Source organism: Castor canadensis, chromosome 12, assembly GCF_047511655.1.
Source record: "Castor canadensis chromosome 12, mCasCan1.hap1v2, whole genome shotgun sequence".
NCBI classification, from domain to species: Eukaryota; Metazoa; Chordata; class Mammalia; order Rodentia; family Castoridae; genus Castor; species Castor canadensis.
Window position 1 is genome coordinate 31274675 of NC_133397.1, and position 21952 is coordinate 31296626.

The 21952-nt window shown below is 40.1% G+C and overlaps 1 protein-coding gene across 5 annotated transcripts in view; it reads left to right on the forward strand.

The window, feature by feature from the left end:
- The first annotated feature begins 943 nt into the window (after nucleotides 1–943).
- Nucleotides 944–21952, forward strand: part of Vit (vitrin) — a 106861-nt gene continuing 85852 nt past the window's right edge. For 4 of the 5 annotated variants that reach the window (XM_074049504.1, XM_020170123.2, XM_074049503.1 and 1 more), the window contains exons 1-2: nucleotides 944–1200; nucleotides 20844–20913. In XM_074049504.1, coding sequence (XP_073905605.1) covers nucleotides 20862–20913 — 52 coding nt within the window. In that variant the 5' untranslated portion in view covers nucleotides 944–1200; nucleotides 20844–20861. Of the gene's footprint in view, nucleotides 1201–19021; nucleotides 19095–20843; nucleotides 20914–21952 lie in introns of all 5 variants that reach the window. The other variant, XM_074049502.1, reaches the window with a different exon arrangement.

Below are 21952 nucleotides of genomic sequence, written 5' to 3' on the forward strand. Positions count from 1 at the left end.
CCCCCAATACAACAATAACAAAAATAAAATAAAATAAAACTAAAAAGGGAAAAAAGAAAGTTGAACAGCACCAACACAGCCATTTTAAATAATGGACAGGTCCAACACCAGCAGATGAGGGTGAGAGTTGCTAGGATGGAATGAAGTTCTCTTCCCCAGCTGCGTGAGTGCACAGTCCCCAGCAGGAGGAGAAATGGCTCTTTGCTACCTTCTACCCTGCTGGAGAAAAGATGCTCTCTGCTACACTGCTATATGTTGGAATCAAGGACTGTCAGATGCACACTTGTTTTTTTGGGTTTTGGGGGGTTTTTTGGTATGATTTTTTTTAAATCCTGAGATATGTTTAATGAATGCATTGGATCTGAATCACTTCCATTTAGTTGATGATACTAATATATAAATAACTAATACCAACAGATTTCATGGATGATGTGAGATATGCATCAATAGCTTTTTGAAACATGAGTCAGATTTGCTTCCTGCTCTTATTATCATGTGGCCTGTTACCAGCAGCAAAAACTTCAGTCATTGCATGAAACTTGCCAAAATGCAGAAGGACAAGAGCAAAGCAAAACAAAGAAATAGCATCCACATGTAGGAAAAGTGTTTTCAATGTAAAAGTGACAGTCCAGTAGGATAAGCTTGGTAGTAGCGGCAACTTTCTGTCTTGTGGTTGTTTAATCCAGCTGTTCACTGATGTTTGAAAAACAAAGGGAAAAAATTAATTGTGTCTGCTTAAGTAATTTTTAAAGTATAATTTTAAAAACTTACCTATCTAACTTCTCCTGTTCTCCTTTTCAGAATATCTAATTGTAGAATTTGCTTACTGAAAATGTGTGCTTTGGGTTGGAAAAGAATATTTAGAAATCCTGTCCCAAAAAAGCAAGTGGGAGTGGAAATTTGAAAGGAGACCGCCTAATTCAGCACTAAAACCAGTGTGAGAAGCAGTGAGTGAGGGAGTGTGTGTGTGTGTGTGTGTGTGTGTGTATGTGTGTGTTATAAAATGCGCTTTTCAAAGGGCTGAGAAGTGGATGGGAATGTTTGCTTAGCTTCTCTGAGAAGAAGAAAAAGGTGCTTAGACCTCCTTTCTTCTTTAGGATAATTTGGATGGGATTTCTGATGCAGAAAAGCTTGAAGAAAAAAGAATATTCATTCTGTGTGGTAGAAAATATTTGAAAAAATTTGCTTTCTTCAAATAAGGTATGTCTGATTAATTACTAAGCTATGCATGTAGTTGTTTTCCATTCATTAGTATAAAAACATTAAAATACATTTGTCATTAAGAAAAAAGAGGGATATTTCAACTATCAGTCTGTATGTAAATTTCAGTTTAAAGAGATTTAGGATAGGAATGGGGGACAGTTGGCATCCTTATAAATAACTAGTTATATATATGTTAATAAGTAATGCTAAGATATTAATATTAAAGCAAAGTTTTTACTGTTTCTTTAAACTAACTTAACTATGGTTAAAAATAGTTGAAAAGTACAGAATTGTGTAGAATTTTGAGATAATTTCCATCTTTCTTGCTTTTTTCAACTTTGCTTCCTATATGGAATACAATAGCAATATAGCAACTTGTCTATAACAATATGTGAGAAGCCTTGTGAGAAATGGGCACTCTGCTGCTAAATTAAAAGAGGAAGTATTTAATGAGACTCTCTATTCCTCTCTATTCGGACAGATCCCAGTGGAATGTGGTAGATATGCAGTTCCTATGACTTGTTTACACTAAAAAGTGTTTTCTTAGGCTGACTGCTTCTGTTACCGATAAACCCAAGAAGAGGCTGGCATTGTTAAATCTACCATTGTAGCTTAACTTTGCATAGGAAGACAGGATACACATCTCTTTTAAGTATGATTTGTGTCGAACCAGTATAAACATGAAATAGATGCCTCAAGCACAGGTTAAATAGAGAGATCGATGGAATAACTCACTGCATCTTAGCCATCTCCAAATCAAGAGTGGAATTCAAGATTTTCTTTCAGTTGATTGTAAAAACAAAACCAGGCATTCTTGGCCGTGGTGGTTGTTGAAAAATGTGTGTGCTAAGAAAATAGTATTTTGCCATTACGTTGTGTTGCAATAAATTTGGAAGTTTTGGTGGTAAAATTCTGAGGTTGTTTTTCCTTTGGTCTCTTGGAAGATGAAACACCCTGCAGCAAGGCAGGATCAAATGCTGTTTGTTTTTGTGTTTTCTCTCTCTGTGTATTAGCTGCAAATGGTAGCTACAGCCAGTAAGGAAAGCTGAAGAACCCATTTTTTATTTATTGAATTAAAATGCCCTTTTTTGTAAAAGGGCTTCAGACAAGGAATTACAAGACTACAAGGACTGAATTCTTAATTGTAGTGTGCTGGTTTCCTAGATAAAATTCATCTGAATATATCTTGCACCCCACCACTGAAAAGGAAATGTCTTAGGAACTCTGGAAATGTTTAATATCTATGCTGAAATAGCATTTATGGATATCATTTAGAAGATCTAATTACCTATTCCAACAAGTTACTGATCACAAGAAGAATAGTTTCTTTCAGAGAAATTAGAGCAGGTTTGAGAATGGTTTACAAATAGCATCATGGAAACAAAAATGCTTGTTGTATTCTTGACTGCAATTCCTGTAACATGCATTGAACACAGGAAAGCAGTGTGGTTTGATGCAGTGGGCCAAGCTAGGAATCCTAAATTATAGGAACAGCTAGCTATGCCACTACCTAGCTGTGCTACCTTGGGACTTTGCTCCTTCTTGAAAAATAGAAATAGCAATACTTGCATATCCTCTCTCCCAGGAAAGTCACGAGGCTCAATATTTATTTTCAGCCCCAACTTTTCTACAGAAATGTATCTTTCTTATATATTCAAAGAAAGATTTCATTAGGAGGAGTCATTGGTCTTTAACAAGTGCTTCATAGTCTCCAGGATGTTCCCGTTAAAACGTGCCCACACATGCAACTTCTTCTGTTGCTCTCAGTTGTACATGTGAGCCAGCTAGGAGCTACAGTGAGTGCAGGACAGGACACAGGGGTCTGTCTACCAGTAGGGGGGCTTTAGCTCTGTGACCCTAGGGAGGTATCTCACCATCTCTGCAGCATCACTTCCTCATATGTGAAATGAAGAAGTTGGACAAGTTAGTTTCTAAGTTCCCTTCCCAGTCCTGGGGCTCCATGCACTGAGACATCTCCAGTGACAAGAATAGCCTGGCCAATCTCATTGTTGAGACTCTGAGTTATTAAGAACTGAAGTATGAAATCAGAGTTACATTTTAAATATTTATGTTTACCTAACTAAAGATTGTAACATATACGAAAATGGAATTTAACCTAATTATATTCATCATGAGACCATTAAAGATTATAGCATATGTGTAACACACACATATACACTTCACACACATACCTATAATGTTCTGGAGACAGTGTGATCCAAGTTGCATGACAGATTTCTTTTAGTTTTCTGGTGCATTCCTATGACTGTCTGTGTATCCTCGTGTGGAGATAATGTCAAATATCTAAGCTTAAGGATGTCATGTGAGGTCAAGGCCAACTGGCCCTCCTTTACCATGGGTCCTAAGGGGGTTGTTAGAGTTGCTACTTTAAAGTGTTAACTTTGGCAAGTTACTTAAAAATCAATGAGTCTCAGTTTTCTCATCTGTGAAAGGGCCCTATTGTTAGTGTCTACCTCGTAGAGTTGTAGCAAGGAGTTTTAGTCAGGCCTGGTACCCCACCAACATCCATATGTTAGCAAATATTTTCTTTATTATATATGACTGGAACAAAACGTCAGATGAGTGGTGAAACCATTCACTTGTAATCATCTTCAAACCTTTAAACATTAACTCTGGATGTAGAAGCAAAGGGACTTGTAGATTTCTGTGACATTAATATAACTATTAGTAACTACAGTCATCTCTTCATCCAGAGGGTCTGAGTGAATCAGTCACTCACCAAATCATAAGCAAGAGTGATTATAGTCTGAGAAAGCCCAAAGGTTCCCCTCGTTGCCTTAAGATGTGTCTCGAAGATAGTAAAATGCCATGGCCCCTGAACATAGGGAATCAGGGAGAGGGAGAGAAAGTGCACAGGGAAGCTAATAGTTTTTCTTGTTATGAACAATCCTTAGGCAAGTGGCAATGCAAGGCTTCTATTCTTGTAAAAAATGGATCAAGAGAAAAGCAAGAGAATAGCAAAGATAAGATAAGTGTCAGAAGTGATTTTTGATAGTGCTTGTTGTTACAACTTTTATTTAAACACATAAACAAATTTAAATCACCTAGATGAACTCTCATTTGCAGACCAGGAGAGGAAAGGCTAAAAGCAAGGAAAACCCCACGGAGTGCTCAGAGTCACGTGTTTCACAAGGGAGCAAAGACTATTTCTGTTTTGTTTATTGCATTTTCCATGGTTACCTCATGCATAAAACAAACAGTGGTGGATACTGGCTTCAGAATTTGTTTTTAATCAGCTAGAAACCTTTCTGCTTCAATGGACTGCAAACTCTTCAGAAATCCTCAGCGACTTCCTGAAATGCTCCAGGGCTGCCTGAGAAGTGAATATAGCAGGCACCTGATGATGCTCAAGTAGAGCCAACTATAAAAACTGTACATCGTGTGGTAACCTGCAAAGGGCAAATCCATGCATGGCAGATGTTGTGATTCTGCAGAAATCTATTGCTGCATTCCAGAGCTTACCCCCCAAGGGACAAAGTTGAACTGAGATACTGAATGCCCCAAATCCTGTCCCGAGTCAAATCTATAGGCCAGAGTCTTACAACACAGAAATACTACTGTTCAATTCGGAGAAGACTTTTGTGGTTGTTTTATTCTGGTCTCATAGTTGAGGAAATATATAAGTCCATTTCTAGTTTAGATCTTTTCACTAGATTAAAATAATTTCTTAATTGAATGCATCATCCCTTGGCCATTTGATTGTCCAAATTACCATTTACCAGAGTTACCAAATTACCATAATTGTGTAGAAGATTTTCATGAGAGTGGTCTGAAGAGCCTTATAAATCCCTAAGCAGAGAAAGGAGGAATAAGAGTATAGAATTGCTTATTTCCCCAGTGTCTTAATTGGAACTACTATTATAGAATCCCAATAGACTGGGTGGCTTAAACAACAAATATTTGCTTCTCACAGTTCTGGAGGATGAGAAGTTCAAGATAAGGTGCTCAAAGATTGATGAGGGCCCAGCGCCTGGTTTGTACACCAGAGGGATGTCTGGGGTTCCATTTATAAGGGTACAAATCCTATTTGTGGTGGCTTTCTCCATCACTTAATTACATACCAAAAGTCTTACCTCCAAATACAATCACACTGGGCATTAGGAGTTCAAAATATGAATTTTGGAGGGACATAAATGTTCAGACCACTGGGCCCTGGAAGAATTTAGCCAAATGGCAGACACATACCCATGTGGTTCTGTCTTAATCCACTTTGCCTGCTATAACAAAACGCCATAAACCAAGTGGTTTATAAACATCTACATTTACTTCTACAGTTTTGGAGGCTAAGAGGTCAAAGATCAAGGCCACTGGCAGATTCTGTATTTGGTAATGGTCAATTTTCTGGGCTCTGCCCTGGTGACATAATCACCTCCCAAAAGCCCCACCTCCTAAATCCTATCACCTTGGGAGTTAGGATTTCAAACTATGGATTTAGGGGTAATCACAACATTCAGACTATAACAGATTCCTTCACCAAGAATTCCAAGAACCAAGCCATTGCTAATCCCGGACAGCATCTTATTGAGATATTTAGCTGACTGCTCTGTTAGATCCTAAGCTAGTGTTTAAGTGAGCCACCATAAGGTGGTGGTGTGGTCATGATGACAATGATGAAATGATGAAAATGGTGCTTAAAATAATTAGCCACCGTCCTAACGATAATAATATTAACCCCCTTTCATGTATTAGCCCATTTAATCCTAACAACTAACATATGGTGTAGGTTGTCACTATCTGAATTACACAGATTAAAAATAAAACTGAGGCACTACAAAGTTCATTAAGTTATCTGAGCCCACATGGCTGGTAAGAGCTAGAGCTCAGATTCAAATCCAAGAACTCCATTCCAGGCTCACATTCTTAAATTACCAGGCAACAATTACACATGGTCCTGGCTTTCCTATCACTGCACCAAGTTAATCTTTGCCATCCTGAAAACAGAGCTTTCAAGCCAAGTCAAATTTCTTAGAAGGATATTCTTCCCTTAGTAATAATGATGGAAGAGGGTAGAGGCAAGGAACTCACAGGTGGTAGTTAGTTGAAAAGAGGGGGTTATTATTTCTGTCATTCTTGGATAACCTCCTGATTTAAGAATCATTTTCCAGGTGTTTGGGGGAGATCTGACTCTGTGGGGAAGAGGGCAAGGAGCAGACTTCATCAGGAAGCCCGCTGAGTAGCCCGCCTCAAAAAGTTTTCCTTTATCTTCACTTAAGGGTGAAGTTAGCAGCTTGTCACAGAAAGAATCACACTTCCTTGTGACTCAGACTACTTCAGAAAACCACTCTCCCTGATAAGGGTCTCTACATTGACAAGACTCCAGTAAAAATTTCTCAAATTCTTTCCCTCAGTTGAAAGAAGGCTAAAGTTTTGTGTAGACATGTAGCAAAAATTTATAAAAACCACCCTTCTGGCTATAGTGAGAAGGAACTCTGTTTCTACATTTTTTTTTCTTCTCAGATTCAAAAGGGAAAAAAAAAAATCTATTCCTTGGAGGGAACCCTATGTATTGTTTCCAAAAGATCAGGTCACTGGCATTTTAATACTGAGTGAGCTCCCTCCTCCAGGTTCCTTTGTCTCCTAAACAGAGAAAACATGCTTTGGACATAAAGATACAAGTCAATGTGCCCACACTGGCTTTGCTTGTACAGCACAGTGAGTAAATCTGTACTCCGGACAGTAAGAGGAGTTTAGGGAAGCAGAAACAATATTTAATAGCTGCAACCACTAGTATTTATTGGGCCATGTACCATTCACGATGCTATATGCTGGGGAAGAAGAAGGAACAAAATAGTTTCCATTTTCCTAGAGTTTCGAATTTGGAGGTGCATACTAGGAAATACACGTAAGTGGCCTGGTGGTGGTATGGGTTACAAAAAAAGATAAGAAAGCAGGATAAAGGGCAACAGAGAGTCATGAGATGGAGTTGATAATTTGCATTGTGTGATTAGATGGATATCTGATAAAGAGACATTTAATCAGAGAGGGAGTAATCTACAGAGGTCCCTGGAGGAAGAACATTCCAGACATGGCAGGAGAGCCATTGCAAAAGCCCTGGAAGGGACTTGGGAGGGGCTTGGGAGGTCTGGGCATTCAGAGCTGAATGGGAACAGTTGAAATCAAGGGTGCACTCTGTGGAAAAACACAGAGCATCCACATAGCACTTCTCAATCTCCCTCAGACACTACCACTGCCCACTCATGCTATCTGTGGAGCAGCTCTTGCCTCTGTCCTGGATGAAATCTGCATGCTCAGAGTTTTCTAAATGACCTTGATCATATTCCAGTTCAAACCATCTCATATCACTACTTAACATGGAGTGATATTAGGCAATACTGAAAAATGGCAAAGTTTAAAGTTTTACCCCCCCCACCACCACACGCACAGGTTTTCTTTCTATTGATTGGGTTCTCTCTTTCTCTGCATTTTACTTTTGCCTTCTCTTCCCCTTGGCTGCTAACAGTAGCCCCTGGGTGTCCAGAGTTGAAGACAGGTGCAGTGAGGCAAGGTAAAAGCGACAGAAAGGTCTTCGTAGGTTAGCACTTTCTGAGCTGGCATCCAGTTTGCCTGAGCTCTGCAGAGGTTCACAGCTGTTTCTGTTCCCAAAAAGCACTGCTGTGGGTTCTTTGAAGATGCCCCACATTGTTGGTGATCCCTCCCCTGTAGTTCCCTGGATGCTGTTGAATAAATTTACCCTGACTTGGGGTTTATAGTTTCTCCCTCAGCCCCTGAGCACCTGGTGAGCCATGTCCAGCTGCTTTCTGTGCAGTCTCCTTAGCCCTCCATACACCTGACTCAGCAGCATCTCACCTCAGTGGGACAAGGAATCATTTACTACATACTCTTCCCCACTTCTGTAGATGACTGAATTGAGTCTGCCACCTGCCCATGATGCCCCAAACCCAAAAGGTGCACCATCAAGTCACTTCAAATGGGTCTCCTGGGCATCCAAACTGAGTTTCCAAATATCATACTTAGAACCAGGATCACCAGTGAACTCCTTCCCTCCAGACTACAAATGGCTATGGAAGCAGAGAGAGGTATTCAAACATTGGAAAGCAAGACTTTTTTAAAGAAAATTTGTTGGCATTTCCCTTCCCTTCTCCCCCTCCCTAGAAGCAGGAGGTCCTGTCACTCCCATCTCATTTTAGGAAATAATGAAAAGGGACTCAAGGAGCCACCTTGGAACATGGAAGTACTTGGGAGCCGTTGTCTTGAGGCCTCAGCAGAAACTAAGACAGAGGGTCTCCCATTTTAACATCTCATGACATAGTTGATTACAATACACTAAAATGTTTATTTGGATGGCTATGTTGTGCCTGGTTAAACTTCTAAAAATATGCCTGTGAATCATTTTAACATTTGCGAGAGAATGTTGTGAGTTCAGACCCCAATATGACTTTTGAAAGAAAACCTCCCACCTTTGTAACTAAGACATTACTAGGCAGTGTATGTAGTTTAGAGCCTCCAACTTAATTATTGTCAACCAAGTGTTTCAAAAAGCCCATGATACATGCATCAAGGTGAAAAGGAAGATGAGAGTATCTTGTACAGTGAGATTTTCTGCTCTGAGAAAATGGGCTTAGTAGTATTTCCCTGTTTAGATTACCATGATAATTAAGTAAGATGTCATACTGCAGTGTGTTTGCTTAGAGTGAGCATTTGGCAAGTGATAGTTGTTATCTGAGTAGACTCTAAGCTTCTAAACCTTTCCACAAAGAGCTGGAGGCAGTGTTAGACGTCTGTAGTTCCAGCTACTTGTGAGACTGATTGCTTGACCCCAGGAGTTTGAGGCTCGCTTGGGAAATGTAGTGAGACCTTATCTCAAAACAAACAAACACCTTTCCAAGAAGATTAAAGGTACCAGTCCCACCTCATGTAACAAGCAATTACACAGCTGGCTCAAAATTATCAGGAGGGACCCACAGAGGGGTCTGGGCAACTTCAGAGCTAGAAATGACCCAGGAGGGACTCTGGAGTATGAGGCTGGGTGGCTCCCCTTAGACAGCTTGGTCTTTTGTTTTTAAATGACTCTGTTTTGGCTGGTCCCTGGCAATTTCCAGGACTTACTCCTCCGCAGCCCTCAATTCCTCAGCCGCAGTCACTTCTCCACACCCCTCCACACCCCTCCACACCCTCCATTTTCCCCAAGTCTCTGGTTGCTGGGATTCAAGAATATGCTTCGACCCCCTAGCTCCACTCCTGTCTCTTGGCATCTGGGGAAAGTGAAGCCCTATCATCTGAGATGAACCCGTTCTTTACCAAAAGGCAGATGGGAAGGCATGGATCTTACAGACACACCCCTCATTTCCTATCTTAGCTAGAGAGCTGAGCATGTTTTTTGTGCCTCAGAACTGAAGGCAGACCAAAAAGTACAGAGTGTCCACGCCAATGGAAGCTCTAGGGATCACAGTTGAATTGAACCAGCTACCCAGCTCCAAATTCACAGTAGATAGCCCCGAGCAATCACACACCACAAAGCCCCAGGAGAAAACTGGAGAGGAGGAGGAAGAGCTAATCCACAATGTCAAACACATTAGGTAAAGAAGTTTCTGATGAGAGAAATCCATCTTCCAAAGCTCTTTGAGAATCTTTCAAACTGTGCATGGTTTCCACAGTAACCTGAAGGAGCAATCCTGACCCTCCTTGTCTTCCGAGGGCCTCATCTCCTTCCCCAGATTTCCTGCTCATCATACCCCTTCTGTTATCCAGTATGAATAGCTCTTGGGAGGAGTTCTGTAGCGCTCATTTGGGGGCATGCCTGCAAACTAGTATTTTTCCCCACTGGCAATATAAGATCTAAACTACCACTTCAGAAATGTAATTACTATTTGCAGTCTCCCTAGAAATCACTATTGGTCAAAGCCTTTGTGGATGTGGTAAGCATTACCATATGTCAGGTTCTTAACGAGGTACAAAATGATGGTCTGAAACACACACACCAAAAAGGCTTTCTCTTTTTGGTTTTCTGATATGTAAAAACATGCCACATGGATGAACAGTACAGGCTTATATCAGTCATTGGACACATGGATGAACTCTTTAATCCATTCCCCAGTGCCTTTGAATGAGTTATCTTTGCTGTAGGATTTTCTCTGACTAGAGGTAGTAATCAAAAGTGATCCTAGAGAAAAGAATAAATCCATGAGTAACTCACACCCTAGTCGTCCAAAAAATACATGATATTTATGGGAATTTCCTAGATCAGAACAATAGTAAGCATAAAGTTCTTGTAAATACATTGGGGAAAAAATATTCCCATAAATCAGATTTTTTCAATACTGGTGCTATTAGCATGTAAGACTGGGAAATTCTTTGTCGTGAGGGGCTGGCCTGTATACTGTGGTACGTTTAGTAATATCCCTGGTTTCTACCCACTCAATGCCAGAAGCACTGGGGTCTCCACCCTTGCTCCAGATATGGTGACCAAAACATCTTCAAAATCATCAATTGTTCCCACCTGTGAAGGACCGTCATATAGACATAGGGAAACTTCATAGCAACATTCTGACGACCCAGCTTCAAGGTTACTCACTTCCTTTTTTTTTTACTCCCAGAGCATCCCACACCTTCTCTGTGGTGGCCACAGCTCACAGGATCCCTTGCTTTGATTCTTTCAAGAGAAAGCCTGGCTTCGAGGTTCTATTCAATTTCTCTATTGACCCTAGGCTTTGATGTTCCCAAAAGACAACCGAATGCATCCTTTTCATTTTAAATGTTTTCATTTTACTGCTCATCAGCTCAGGGAAACTGAACTGATAACTAAAACAACAAACTTGAAAAGATACTTTAATCAAAGCTGAAAGGAACAGAAACCAGCTCAAACTAGCTCAGGTAAAGGGGCCCAAAACCATCCATGTCCTGTGAGGAGACTGAGGCCAGCTGGACCTCCTTCAGAATGGAAAGGTGGCCTTGGGGAGGGTCCAGAAATGAAGGGATCTTCCCTCCTGCTTCTCCCTGGGTCCTGCACACTGCCGCCTCCTTCTCTTCCTGCTCTGGTTTTGTGCATCTTATTCTAGTGTCCCTTGTAAGGGACACTCAGGTGGACACTCAGTTGTCAAGGCGCTCAGAGTCCCAATTCTAAAGTCCCAAAGGAGCTCTTGATTGGCCTAAGGTATCTTTCCTTGCTGGATTACAGGCTTTGACCAGCTGAGTCACCTAATGTGAAGCAAGTGTCCTCTGCATCTGACTGTATTGAGCAGCTTACTTTAAGGCCCTTGGTGAGATTGAGGTCACAGATATAACTAGGCATTGACAAGTGAAAGGTACTCTGCAAATAAGAGTGGAATTTTAATTTAATTTAATTTTTTATTTTGGCAGTACTAGGGTTTGAATTTAGGGTCTCACATTTGGTAGGCAAGTGCTGTATCACTTGAACCACTCCCTAATTCAGAATTTTTATTTTATACTATCATCATATAAAAAATTATGGAATAGTTTGAAATATACAGTAACAGTGATGTGAGAAGTTTGATATAATAGAAAGAGAACAGTATTAAGATGAAGACGCTCCAGGCCGTGTGACCTTGGACAAGTTACTTCATCGCGTTGAATTCTAGGGATTATAGTGTCCACTTTATCTCCTGGAGGAGCCCATTGGTGGTTCAAATGAGAAATACCTGGTGGTTTGTGTGAAAACACTTGGAAGACTCTGGTACAACTGACATTATTAGAGTCTCCTCTAATTAAAACCACTGTCTGGACAGGTACTGTGAGCTAGGTAGCAGCTAGGAAAAAATCATTCAGCTGCAAGCTAACTGAAAGGAAAACTTCCTATCTACATAACAGATAGTGCAAACAAGGGCCTAAGCAATAGGCACAAGACACTCAGCACTGCTACTCCATTTCTCTGCGACAATCCAGGCTGCCCTCCTCTTTCTCCTGTCAGCTTTTTCCTCAGCTTGACTTTTCTCATGGTCATAAAATGGCTGCCAGCAGACCTGGCACCTGAGAAGCAACCTCACCCACAACAATGCACAGGATTGAAGTTTTTCTTTTTCTGTCTGTCTGATAGAACTCAGTACACAATCCACCCAGACTAGTAACTAGTACAGCTGGACTCTCCCTTTTCTGAAATGTTGGGACCAGAAGTATTCTGGATTTGGGGATTTGGTGGAGAGAGGCAGTAGAAGGTAGGGTTGTTGATGGGGTTTTGTTTTGCAGATTTTGGACTACTTTCTCTTTTAATAGTTTTATTATATTTTTGAATTAGTATACATTAATAATACAAGCATATATGTATATATAAAATGAGCTATCTTGGTGATGAGATACAAGTTTAGTAAGGAAACTTACATTGTTGAGCATATCTTATACACATAGCCTGAAGGTGATTTTATATAGTATTTTTAATAATTCTGTGAATAATACTCATGTATGAAAATGGAAAAATAAGACCTATTGAAACTATTTTAAGAATGGGAGGAGGGGGGATAAAGGAGAATGATGGAGGGGGTGAATTTAACTAAGATATTGTAAATATCACAATGTACCCCCAGTACAATAATAATATGATACTAAAAATTTTTTTAAAAGAGACTATGTAAAGGCCTTAGTCATTAAAGTTCATTAACTGTACATAAAAACAAAGATTTAAATAGATGATGACAATTATTTAATTTAAGCTACTTGAATAAAAATTAATGAGCATTTAAATTTTCTAAAAACAATAATAATTTTGTGCATGAGGTAGTTTTATAGTGTGGAATTTTCCACTTGTGGTGTCAATGTCAACACTAAAAAGTTTCAGATTTTGGAGCATTTTGGATTTTTAGATTGGGAATGCTCAGTCTTTAATGATCACCTGGACAGTCCCAAATTTGAAGTACTGTAGCAATTACCAGCAAGGGGAGTGTCTAACACCCTCAGTCCTGGATTGTGGATCTACCCCAAGAGCTGGGAATGGACCAGTTTCCTCTGACTCCCCTGGCTGCATTTGTTTCTGAGCAAATTGGAATCAATTTGTATTTAGGAAGTTCTGTTGGGGGAGAGGAATGGATGCTCTTGTAGGTAATCTAGTCTAGTCTATGTGGCCTGACTTGGCACATCTTTAAGTAGCCTTGTGTATACTTGGGTGCCAACATATTGAGAAAAGGCAAAATTTCTCCTGCCTTCTCTACCAACACTCTTCTATTGGCATTTTGTGATGAGAGAGAAAGAGAAGAAAAGGAAAGAGGAAGAGGTGAAGAGAGGGGTAAAGGGAGGGTAGGGGGATGAGAAGAGAGGAAGGGAGAGCGAGAGAGAGAGAGAGAGAGAGAGAGAGAGAGAGAGAAGGAAATATAGAAGAGAAGAATTGAAAATAGAAGAAAAATCAAGAAAGAGAAAAACTACTATCCTCTCTGTCTCTCTTCTTCACAGAATACTGGGAGAAGGGGGGTTGTAACAGTGACCTCAAGGTGAGTGCTGGTTTTTTGGGGGGCTAAGTGTTTCAGACTTAACCTAAAATACTATCATCTGCATAATATGATCTCCATCTATACAGATAGAGGTCGCCTCTGCATTGCAATGGACCCTCCAATGTCAGCCTCCTTTTTCCCATCCTCACCACATCAACCCACATCCATTGACACGTGGCTGAGAATTTACAGTCAGGCAGAAATAGAGAAAACAAGTCTGCAGATGTAGCCTCTCCCCATTCAGAGACATCTGTCCTCAAGAGATTTTCAGCATTTTGGAAATAAAGCACAAATTGCTCATAACTATTAAATGATTCCAGATAGATGCTGGCTCTTTCCACCTCGTGGACAAAGAGTACAGTTGGGTGCTCCCCTATGCCGAATCCTAGCTCAGATGAACCACCAAGATTACATCAATCCTACACTTCTATCAGGGTAGATTTTTTTCCAAGTGAGTGGTCAAGTAGGCCTCTAGGGAGCTTATTAAAAATGATTAATGCAAAAAAATCATTCTTAAGCCTTCCCTTTCTTCCTATTGCCTAAAGGATCAATCTCACATTCTTTAGGCATGACAGTCAAGGCCCACACCACCCTTCCTTCCTCTCTAACAGTCTCATTGCTCTCCATGCCTGGCTGAGCAATTCCCAGTTCCTGGAGCACCTCTGTCCTTAGGTCCTGGCCTTTTCTCACCATTCTTTCATTATTTTCCAGTTCAATAAATCTAAGTCCCTTCTCGGCCTAGCACCTGATCCTATCTGCCATCTACCCTTTTTGCCTTCTGGTAACCTTGACAATAGATGGTCTCAATTCTGGCCACATAGTGGAGTTGCAGGTACAGCTTTAAAACAGTATTGATGACAACTTGGGCCAATTGTGTCAGAATGTAGATAAGAGCATTCACTTATCACAGGTCTGCTGCGACCAGCTTCTGGACGAAGAATGTTGCATTGAATCCAGCTCTCTTCTTTCCTGCCCTCTGGCCTTGGGCAAAGTCCCTGACCTTGTATGCCTCCAATTCCTTACCTCTAAATTAAGACAAGAAATAACTTCTACCTGTCAGGTTGCTGTGAAAACTAAATGAGTTAATGTATACTGACTCTGGAATGTACTCCAAAAATGTTAGTTAATGTACATGCATGTCAATCTCCTTCTAGAAGACTGCAAGCAACTTTATCTAGGAATTGGATCTTGTTTCTCTCAGCCTAGCATATAGGACACACACAAACATTTTTTTAAATGATTGATAGATGCATGAAGGAAGATAAATTTTTACTTTAGAAAATCAGGGACGTTTGCATAAAAGCGGTGGCCCATGAGCTGAAGCTTGAAGGATGGCTAGGCTTGGGAGAGGCAAGTGAGGGGTGGTAAAATATTCCAGAGGGAGCAGCATCCTCAGCCAGAACCATGGCACTAATGTGCAATGTGTAGAAAAAGATCAAAAGCCCAGTAGTTGCTGAGGCCAGAGGAGAGAATTAGAGGAGAATTGTAGTTTGGTGATGTTTAGAGGTATTTGGGCTTTATTCTACAGAGAATTGAGTGGGCTGTGTAGAAGCCTTCTGAATAGGTGAATGCACAATCAGACCTGTGCTTTAGGGAGCTGATCCTTTCTAACTAGAGGGCAAGGAGAGCTTGGGAGGGAGCTAGGAGGTCACTGTAGTCCCTCATTTGATGTTAACTCTATGTGTCAAGTCTTCCCATCAAAGCACATCTTGTGATAGACATTCTGTGGCCTCCACCCAGGTTGTGCTTGTTGAATTTGGTAGTAGAAGTGATGACGATAACAACAGTATCTTCTAAGAGCCTCTATCAACTTGGCTCATTTTTTTAAATTTTATATTATTAATTTCTGACTTATCAGCATACATACACAGGGTAAATATTTAAATAAGGAATTAGAATGTGTTCCCCAATCTTCCACAAGTTACTTTTCTCTTTACTTACCCTTTCAATCTTCTTCCACCTTTGACATTCTTCTCCTACATCTTTAACTGATGAGCAATGTTTACTCTTATTTGTAAACTTCAAGAATTTTCATAAAAAGACCTAAGGAAAAGTCCACTTTGTTTTCGCCAATCTCAGTAAGACACAATTACAGATCATTTTGTCCACATCGGGGATAGAATTGGCAGTGTATGACTGGGAAGCATGAAAACTGGGCTTGGTCTTGGATATATGACCTGGAACAAGTCATTCACCCACTCCAGATCTCATACCTACCTTCTGCCCAAGTTGACTGTGAAGAGAGGCCTGTATTTACTCATTTCTCAACAGACATCTATTGTGGCCACCATTTCCATGCATTACTCCAGGGTCTAGGAAGTAAAGAAGAATAACAAATGGAGCTCCCATTCTTGAATGCACATGAAGTTTCTTTATCTTAAAAAAAAACTGTGAAAAGCATATTGGATGCTGTTATTATACATCACCAACTTCCTCCCTTTTAACTCTGGGCAACAAGATCTAATTAAATTTGCTATGCTAATCTACTTATACTAAAGTATATTTTTCTTTCATAATAAAGTTTCAATTGCCTCTCCAGAACTCCAGATTCAGGACTCTTAATATTACATCTCACAGCACAATCCATAAATTTATGCATTACCAACACTTTTTTGGAAGCCTCTCTTGTTTGGTTTTTGTTAGAACCCAGTGAGCACATGAGAAATTAAGACTCCCAGGTTAATGTGCAGCACACAGTTCCGTGACATTGACCTACCTGCAGAAACTGCTTAAATGAGCGGGCGCAGCAGTCCTTAGCCTCTGGGGTGGCCGAGAGAGAGCTTGAATTTTTTTTCCACACATTTCAAAAGGCACATTTACATTTTAAGTGTGTGAGTAAATGGACCACGAAAGAAGAGAAAGTACAGTGGTGGAAAAGAAACCTCAAAAGCCTCTGGTTCTGAGAGACCAGAGCGATTCTGGTGGGGTCTGTGCTAGTGAGATGCACTTGAGTGATAGTCCTCCCCCTTCCCCCAGGGCTAGAACATTCCTTGGTATCTGTTGGTTGTTGCCCATCCATCTCAACATATAAAGGGCACATCTATGGTGACTTCTAAAGTAGGACAGATCTGAGAGCACTCCTCTCTGTTCTCCATCTTCCCTTTGGGTGTGTGTATTGGCTATAAATGACACTTTATTAACTTATTTTCATTAAATATAATTCATAGTCCATAAAATATCCTGTTTAAATGTATAATTAAGGAGCTGGGCATAGTGGTTCACACTTATAATCTCCAGCACTTAGGAGGCTGAGGCAGAAATCACGAGTTTGAGGCCAGCCCGGTCTGCATAACAAGTTCAAAGGTATGAATGGGATACACAACGAGAACTGGTCTCAAAAAAAAATCAAAATTAATTTTTTAAAAGTATATAATTCAGTACTTTTAGTACATTTACAAGATGGTCTTCTCTTTGTTTTGTTTCCATTTAAAAAAAAATTTCTAGAGAAAGTGGATACCTTCAGTACTCACACATTGATCTAACATATATTTACAGGGCATTAAAAAATAAAATAAAAATCCCTGTCCTCAGAAAGTTTGTGTTCTATTGAAGAACCCAACAATGAGCAAATGAAATAAGTAAATTATAGAGAATGTCAGAGGTGATAAAGTGACATAGAAAAAAGACAGTAGAAAAAGAACAGGATATTATTGGTAGTGGGTCAGAGGGGGATTGAACTTTAAATTGTGTGTTAGGTATTATCTCATAAGAAGGTAACATTTAAGCAAAGATTTGAAAGAATAAGGAACAAGTCATGTGCTTATCTGGAGGAAGAGCACCTAGGCAGAGCAAACAGAGATAGGACAATAGTGCAAGGACCTGAAGAGAGAAGCATGCTCTAGAAGTGACTGAGGCTTACTAAGTGGCAGGGGGGAGGGAGGAGAGCGGAGGTCCAAAGAATAATGACAAATGAGCTCAGAAAGATCAGTGATGGCCAAATCAAGTAGGGTCTTGAGTCACCTGTACAGACTTTGACTTTTCTTCTCAGTAAGGTGGGGAGCCGCTTAGAGTTCTGAGCAGAGGAAGGCCATGAACTTTGAACAGGATTGTACTGGCTGCTGTGTAGACTGGAGAGAGTAAAGGAAGGACACAGAGGCTAACTGTAATAATCCAGGGGCATAAGGGTAGGGCCTGGACCAGGTGCAATGGCAAAGATGAAAAATAGTTCTGGATAGGGATGGTTATAAATATAGAGCCAACAGGTTTGGTTGATGGAGAGGACGTGGGTTGTGAGAGAAAGAAAAGTAAGGATGACTTGCAAGAAATCAGAAACGCTGAAAAATAACAGCTAATTGAGGGACTGGCTATGTGGGTCCAGTAGGGGAACTGGCATTGTGCAGTCATCCTATAGGATTCATCGTACAGATTTTTTGGTTTTTTGCATTACTGGGGATCAAACACAGAGCCTTGCCCCTGCTAGGCAAGTGCTCTACCACTGAATTATATCCCCAGCCCTTGTCTTTTGAGACACGGTCATGCTCTGTAGCCCATAGCTGACCTCAAACTTGAAACCCTCCTGCCTCTGCTTCCTGAATGCTGGGATTGCAGGTGTATACCACCATACCAAGCTTAGAAAAGTCAATATTTAGGCCTGAAGAGATACAAAATTGTAGACCAAAATATTATCACCTTATTTCTAAAGCATAATCCAGCTATTTAAGAAATAAATTGCTGAACAGATTACATGTATGTTTCTATTTCTACTTTGAAACTAAAGACTGTTCCTATGTATTTCTTAACCATGGTCAACGACCTTAATTGGGAAATTAATATGCTGCAATTTTTGCTTGAAATTAACAAAGTGATCCAGTGCTGCTGGGAGTCTTCTTCTCCTAATTTGTTTGTAATGAACCTTTCAGATACTAAACAGTTTTATTTAAGTTCATCATATCAGATAAATTTAGCACTCCAATTATAATATAATAACTGCTTTTTTGTTAATGAACTTTTCATAACACCAAATCTAAATATTAGGTATAAGCTTGTACTGGACCTGGTTATGCCAGATTGTGCTTATCTCTTTCCAAATGTCCCATTCAATGATGTCACTTTAATGGCTTTAAACTCAGCCATTGGAGGAGGATTTGTACCACATAAAGTGGCAAACTACAAATCAGGGATTTTTTATTTTAATTTTTTTTTTATTATTCATATGTGCATACAATGCTTGGGTCACTTCTCCCCCCTGCCCCCACCCCCTCCCTTACCACCCACTCCGCCCCCTCCCTCTCCCCCCCACCCCCTCAATACCCAGCAGAAACTGTTTTGCCCTTATCTCTAATTTTGTTGAAGAGAGAGTATAAGCAATAATAGGAAGGAACAAGGGTTTTTGCTGGTTAAGATAAGGATAGCTATACAGGGAGTTGACTCACGTTAATTTCCTGTGCATGTGTGTTACCTTCTAGGTTGATTCTTCTTGAGCTAACCTTTTCTCAAGTTCCTGGTCCCCTTTTCCCATTGGCCTCAGTTGCTTTTAAGGTACTGCTTTAGTTTCTCTGCATTGAGGGCAACAAATGCTAGCTAATTTTTTAGGTGTCTTACCTAAAATCAGGGATGTTTTATCCCAGAGAATGAGTTCACCAGCACATCCCTGGGCATAGCAGAGTATAGGGGTATGAATGTCAGCTTTGGGCCACACAGAAATGGCATTGGGTGAGGGGGATACAATGGGGAAGGAATGTTTTATTATCACTAACATTAACACTGCTAGCTCAGCCAGACATGGTGGTGTGCAACTGTAATCCCCACATTAGGAAGCTGAGGCAGGAGGATTGAGAGTGAGACCCTGCAGGTAGAAAGGGAGAGAGAGAAAAAAAAAAGAGAGAGAGAGAGATCAAGCAACAACAATAAAAAAAAACTTGCTAGCTCATAAGAGTAATAAAAAGCAGCCCAACTTTAATTCCTTAGATTCTCCACAGACAATGTCCACCTTCTCAGCTGTGCCCAGGGCTACTCCCACCTACTCCCACTTCCATTCCAATCACCCTTACTGCTTAGGAGCATGGAAGAATAGTTAACTTCTTTAAGTCTCAGTTGTCTCATCTGTTCAATGAAACCCACAAAGCTGCCATGCTATCTTATTATGAGGATTCGACACAATACAGAGTACACAGTCTATATTCAATTAATGGTGGTATTAGTGAACTTTTGAGGGTTTCATTATAGCTTATGAGAAGGGGGGATCCTCTTAAAGATCAACAACCTCTTCACATCCATTGTGCTTTCCAATCCCTGGGTCTCTGTTGATAGAAATCCTCCACATGGTGGCTTATCTTCCCACTCCTGCCTGCCCAAACTCTGTTCATTCTTCACAGTTGATCCAACAGCTTACCACCTCTATGAGGCTTTCTCTTATTCCCATGGTTGACATAATCTCTTTCTTTAAAAAAAATTCCTGGTCCCTTGGGGAATCTCTATCATCTCTCTAGACCCCAGGCATTAGACTCTGCATGTTAACAAGATTCCCAGGTGGCTACCATGTGCATTAAGAGAAGTCCTACTGTAAACTGCTGCATTTTGAACTTGCAGTGTTGGGATTATCTGATGAGTTTCTAAAAAGCTTAATACCTAGCTTCCCCTGCCCCACCACCAAGAGATCCTGATCCAGTTGGTCTGGGTGCATCCTGGGTACCAGTATTTTTTAAATTCCCAGATGATGCTAATATGCAGCAAGTATGAGAACCAATACTATATAAATTTCCCCTCCCACTCTCTAATGAGGCCTTTAAAGGTCCCTATGCCTTTTAATGTGATCGTTTGTATCCACATATGTTTTCCTACTTTATTAAACTGTATGCTTTTAAGAGTGAGAACTGGTTTTTAATTCATTTTTGTCACCTTCTTCCTAATAATAAATATTTATTGAATGAATGATGACTAAATGATTTATCTGTAATCTAAAAATGTTCTCTCAACACTATAAGTGTGGCTGTTGTTCAAATTTGAAAGCTAATTGGATTTATTCTCAAAACTGTGGAGTTGTTTCCCCTTCAGTTCTGAAGAATCAGAGACTGGTGACTAGAATGGGTTTTCTAACAGAGAATGGATTCTTTGGGTATGCAGGCAGCCATCTAGGGCCATCTCCATGGGCTCCTTATAGAAAGCTAAAGCTTGGAATTCTGATTCAGAAGACAGTGCAAAGTGATGCAGCCTGCTTCCTTGTACTTCATGTGTCCAATCCAGAACTCCTGGATGCAATAGAATAACTGTATTTTTTTTTCTCTCCAGGGCGCCATTTTGATATTTATGGGGATTGCTGTTCTCACTATGAAGGCATCTGTTATTGAAATGTTTCTTGGTAAGCACTTTTATATATGTATCTGGATACTCTTTTAACATTTTCCTAACGTCCAAAGAATCTGGTCAAGAAAAGTTTTAAACCAAGACAGAGCACAAAAACGATAACAGTATATCTTCTTATGATAAATATTGAGGAGAGAAAGTGAAATGAGAGTAAATGTGCATATTTATATAAAGCAAATATTGCATTTATATATGTGTGTCTATATTTTCACATAATACACACATTTTTGTGTATATTTTCACTGATAAGCAAATATTTGAGATAAAATATATTTATAAGATTCTGTACTCAGAAAACAAAAGCAAAAATAGACAAATGGAATTACCTGAAACTAAAAGCTTCTGCACAGCAATGGAAACAAGCAAAAGAGTACAAAGATAACCTATGGAATGGGAGATAACATTTCCCAATCATACATCTGATAATGGACTAATATCCAAATGTAAAAGGATCTTAAACAACTTAATAGCAAGAAAACAACCCAATTTTTTAAATAGGCAAAGGACCTAAATAGACATTTTTCAGACAAAGATACAAACAGTTAACAGATAAATTATAAAAACAAGAAGGCCGGCATTTTCTCGGGGTGGTGGCTCAGAGGATCACAGTTCTAGGCTAGCCAGTGCAAAAAGTCTGCAGGACCCCAGTCTCAACCAACAAAAAGCTGGGTGGGTATAGTGGCATGAGGCTGTTTTCCCAGCTATGAGGGAGGCATAATTAGGAGGACTGTAGTCCAGGCGGGCTTGGGCAAAAACACGGAATCCTACTTGAAAAATAATCAAAAAGGGCTGGAGATATAGTGGGTGGAGTGCCTAGCAAATGTGAGGCCCTGAGTTCAAATCCCAGTAACACACACACACACAAAAGCTCAGCATTACTAATCACCAGGAAATAAAAAGCAAAACTGTAGTGAGATAATTTACATTTATTAGAATGATGGTATCAAAAAGGCAAAAGATAGCAAGTGTTGGTGAGGATATGGAGAAGAGAGAACCCTTGTACACTGATGGTAGAGATGTAAAATAGTACAGCC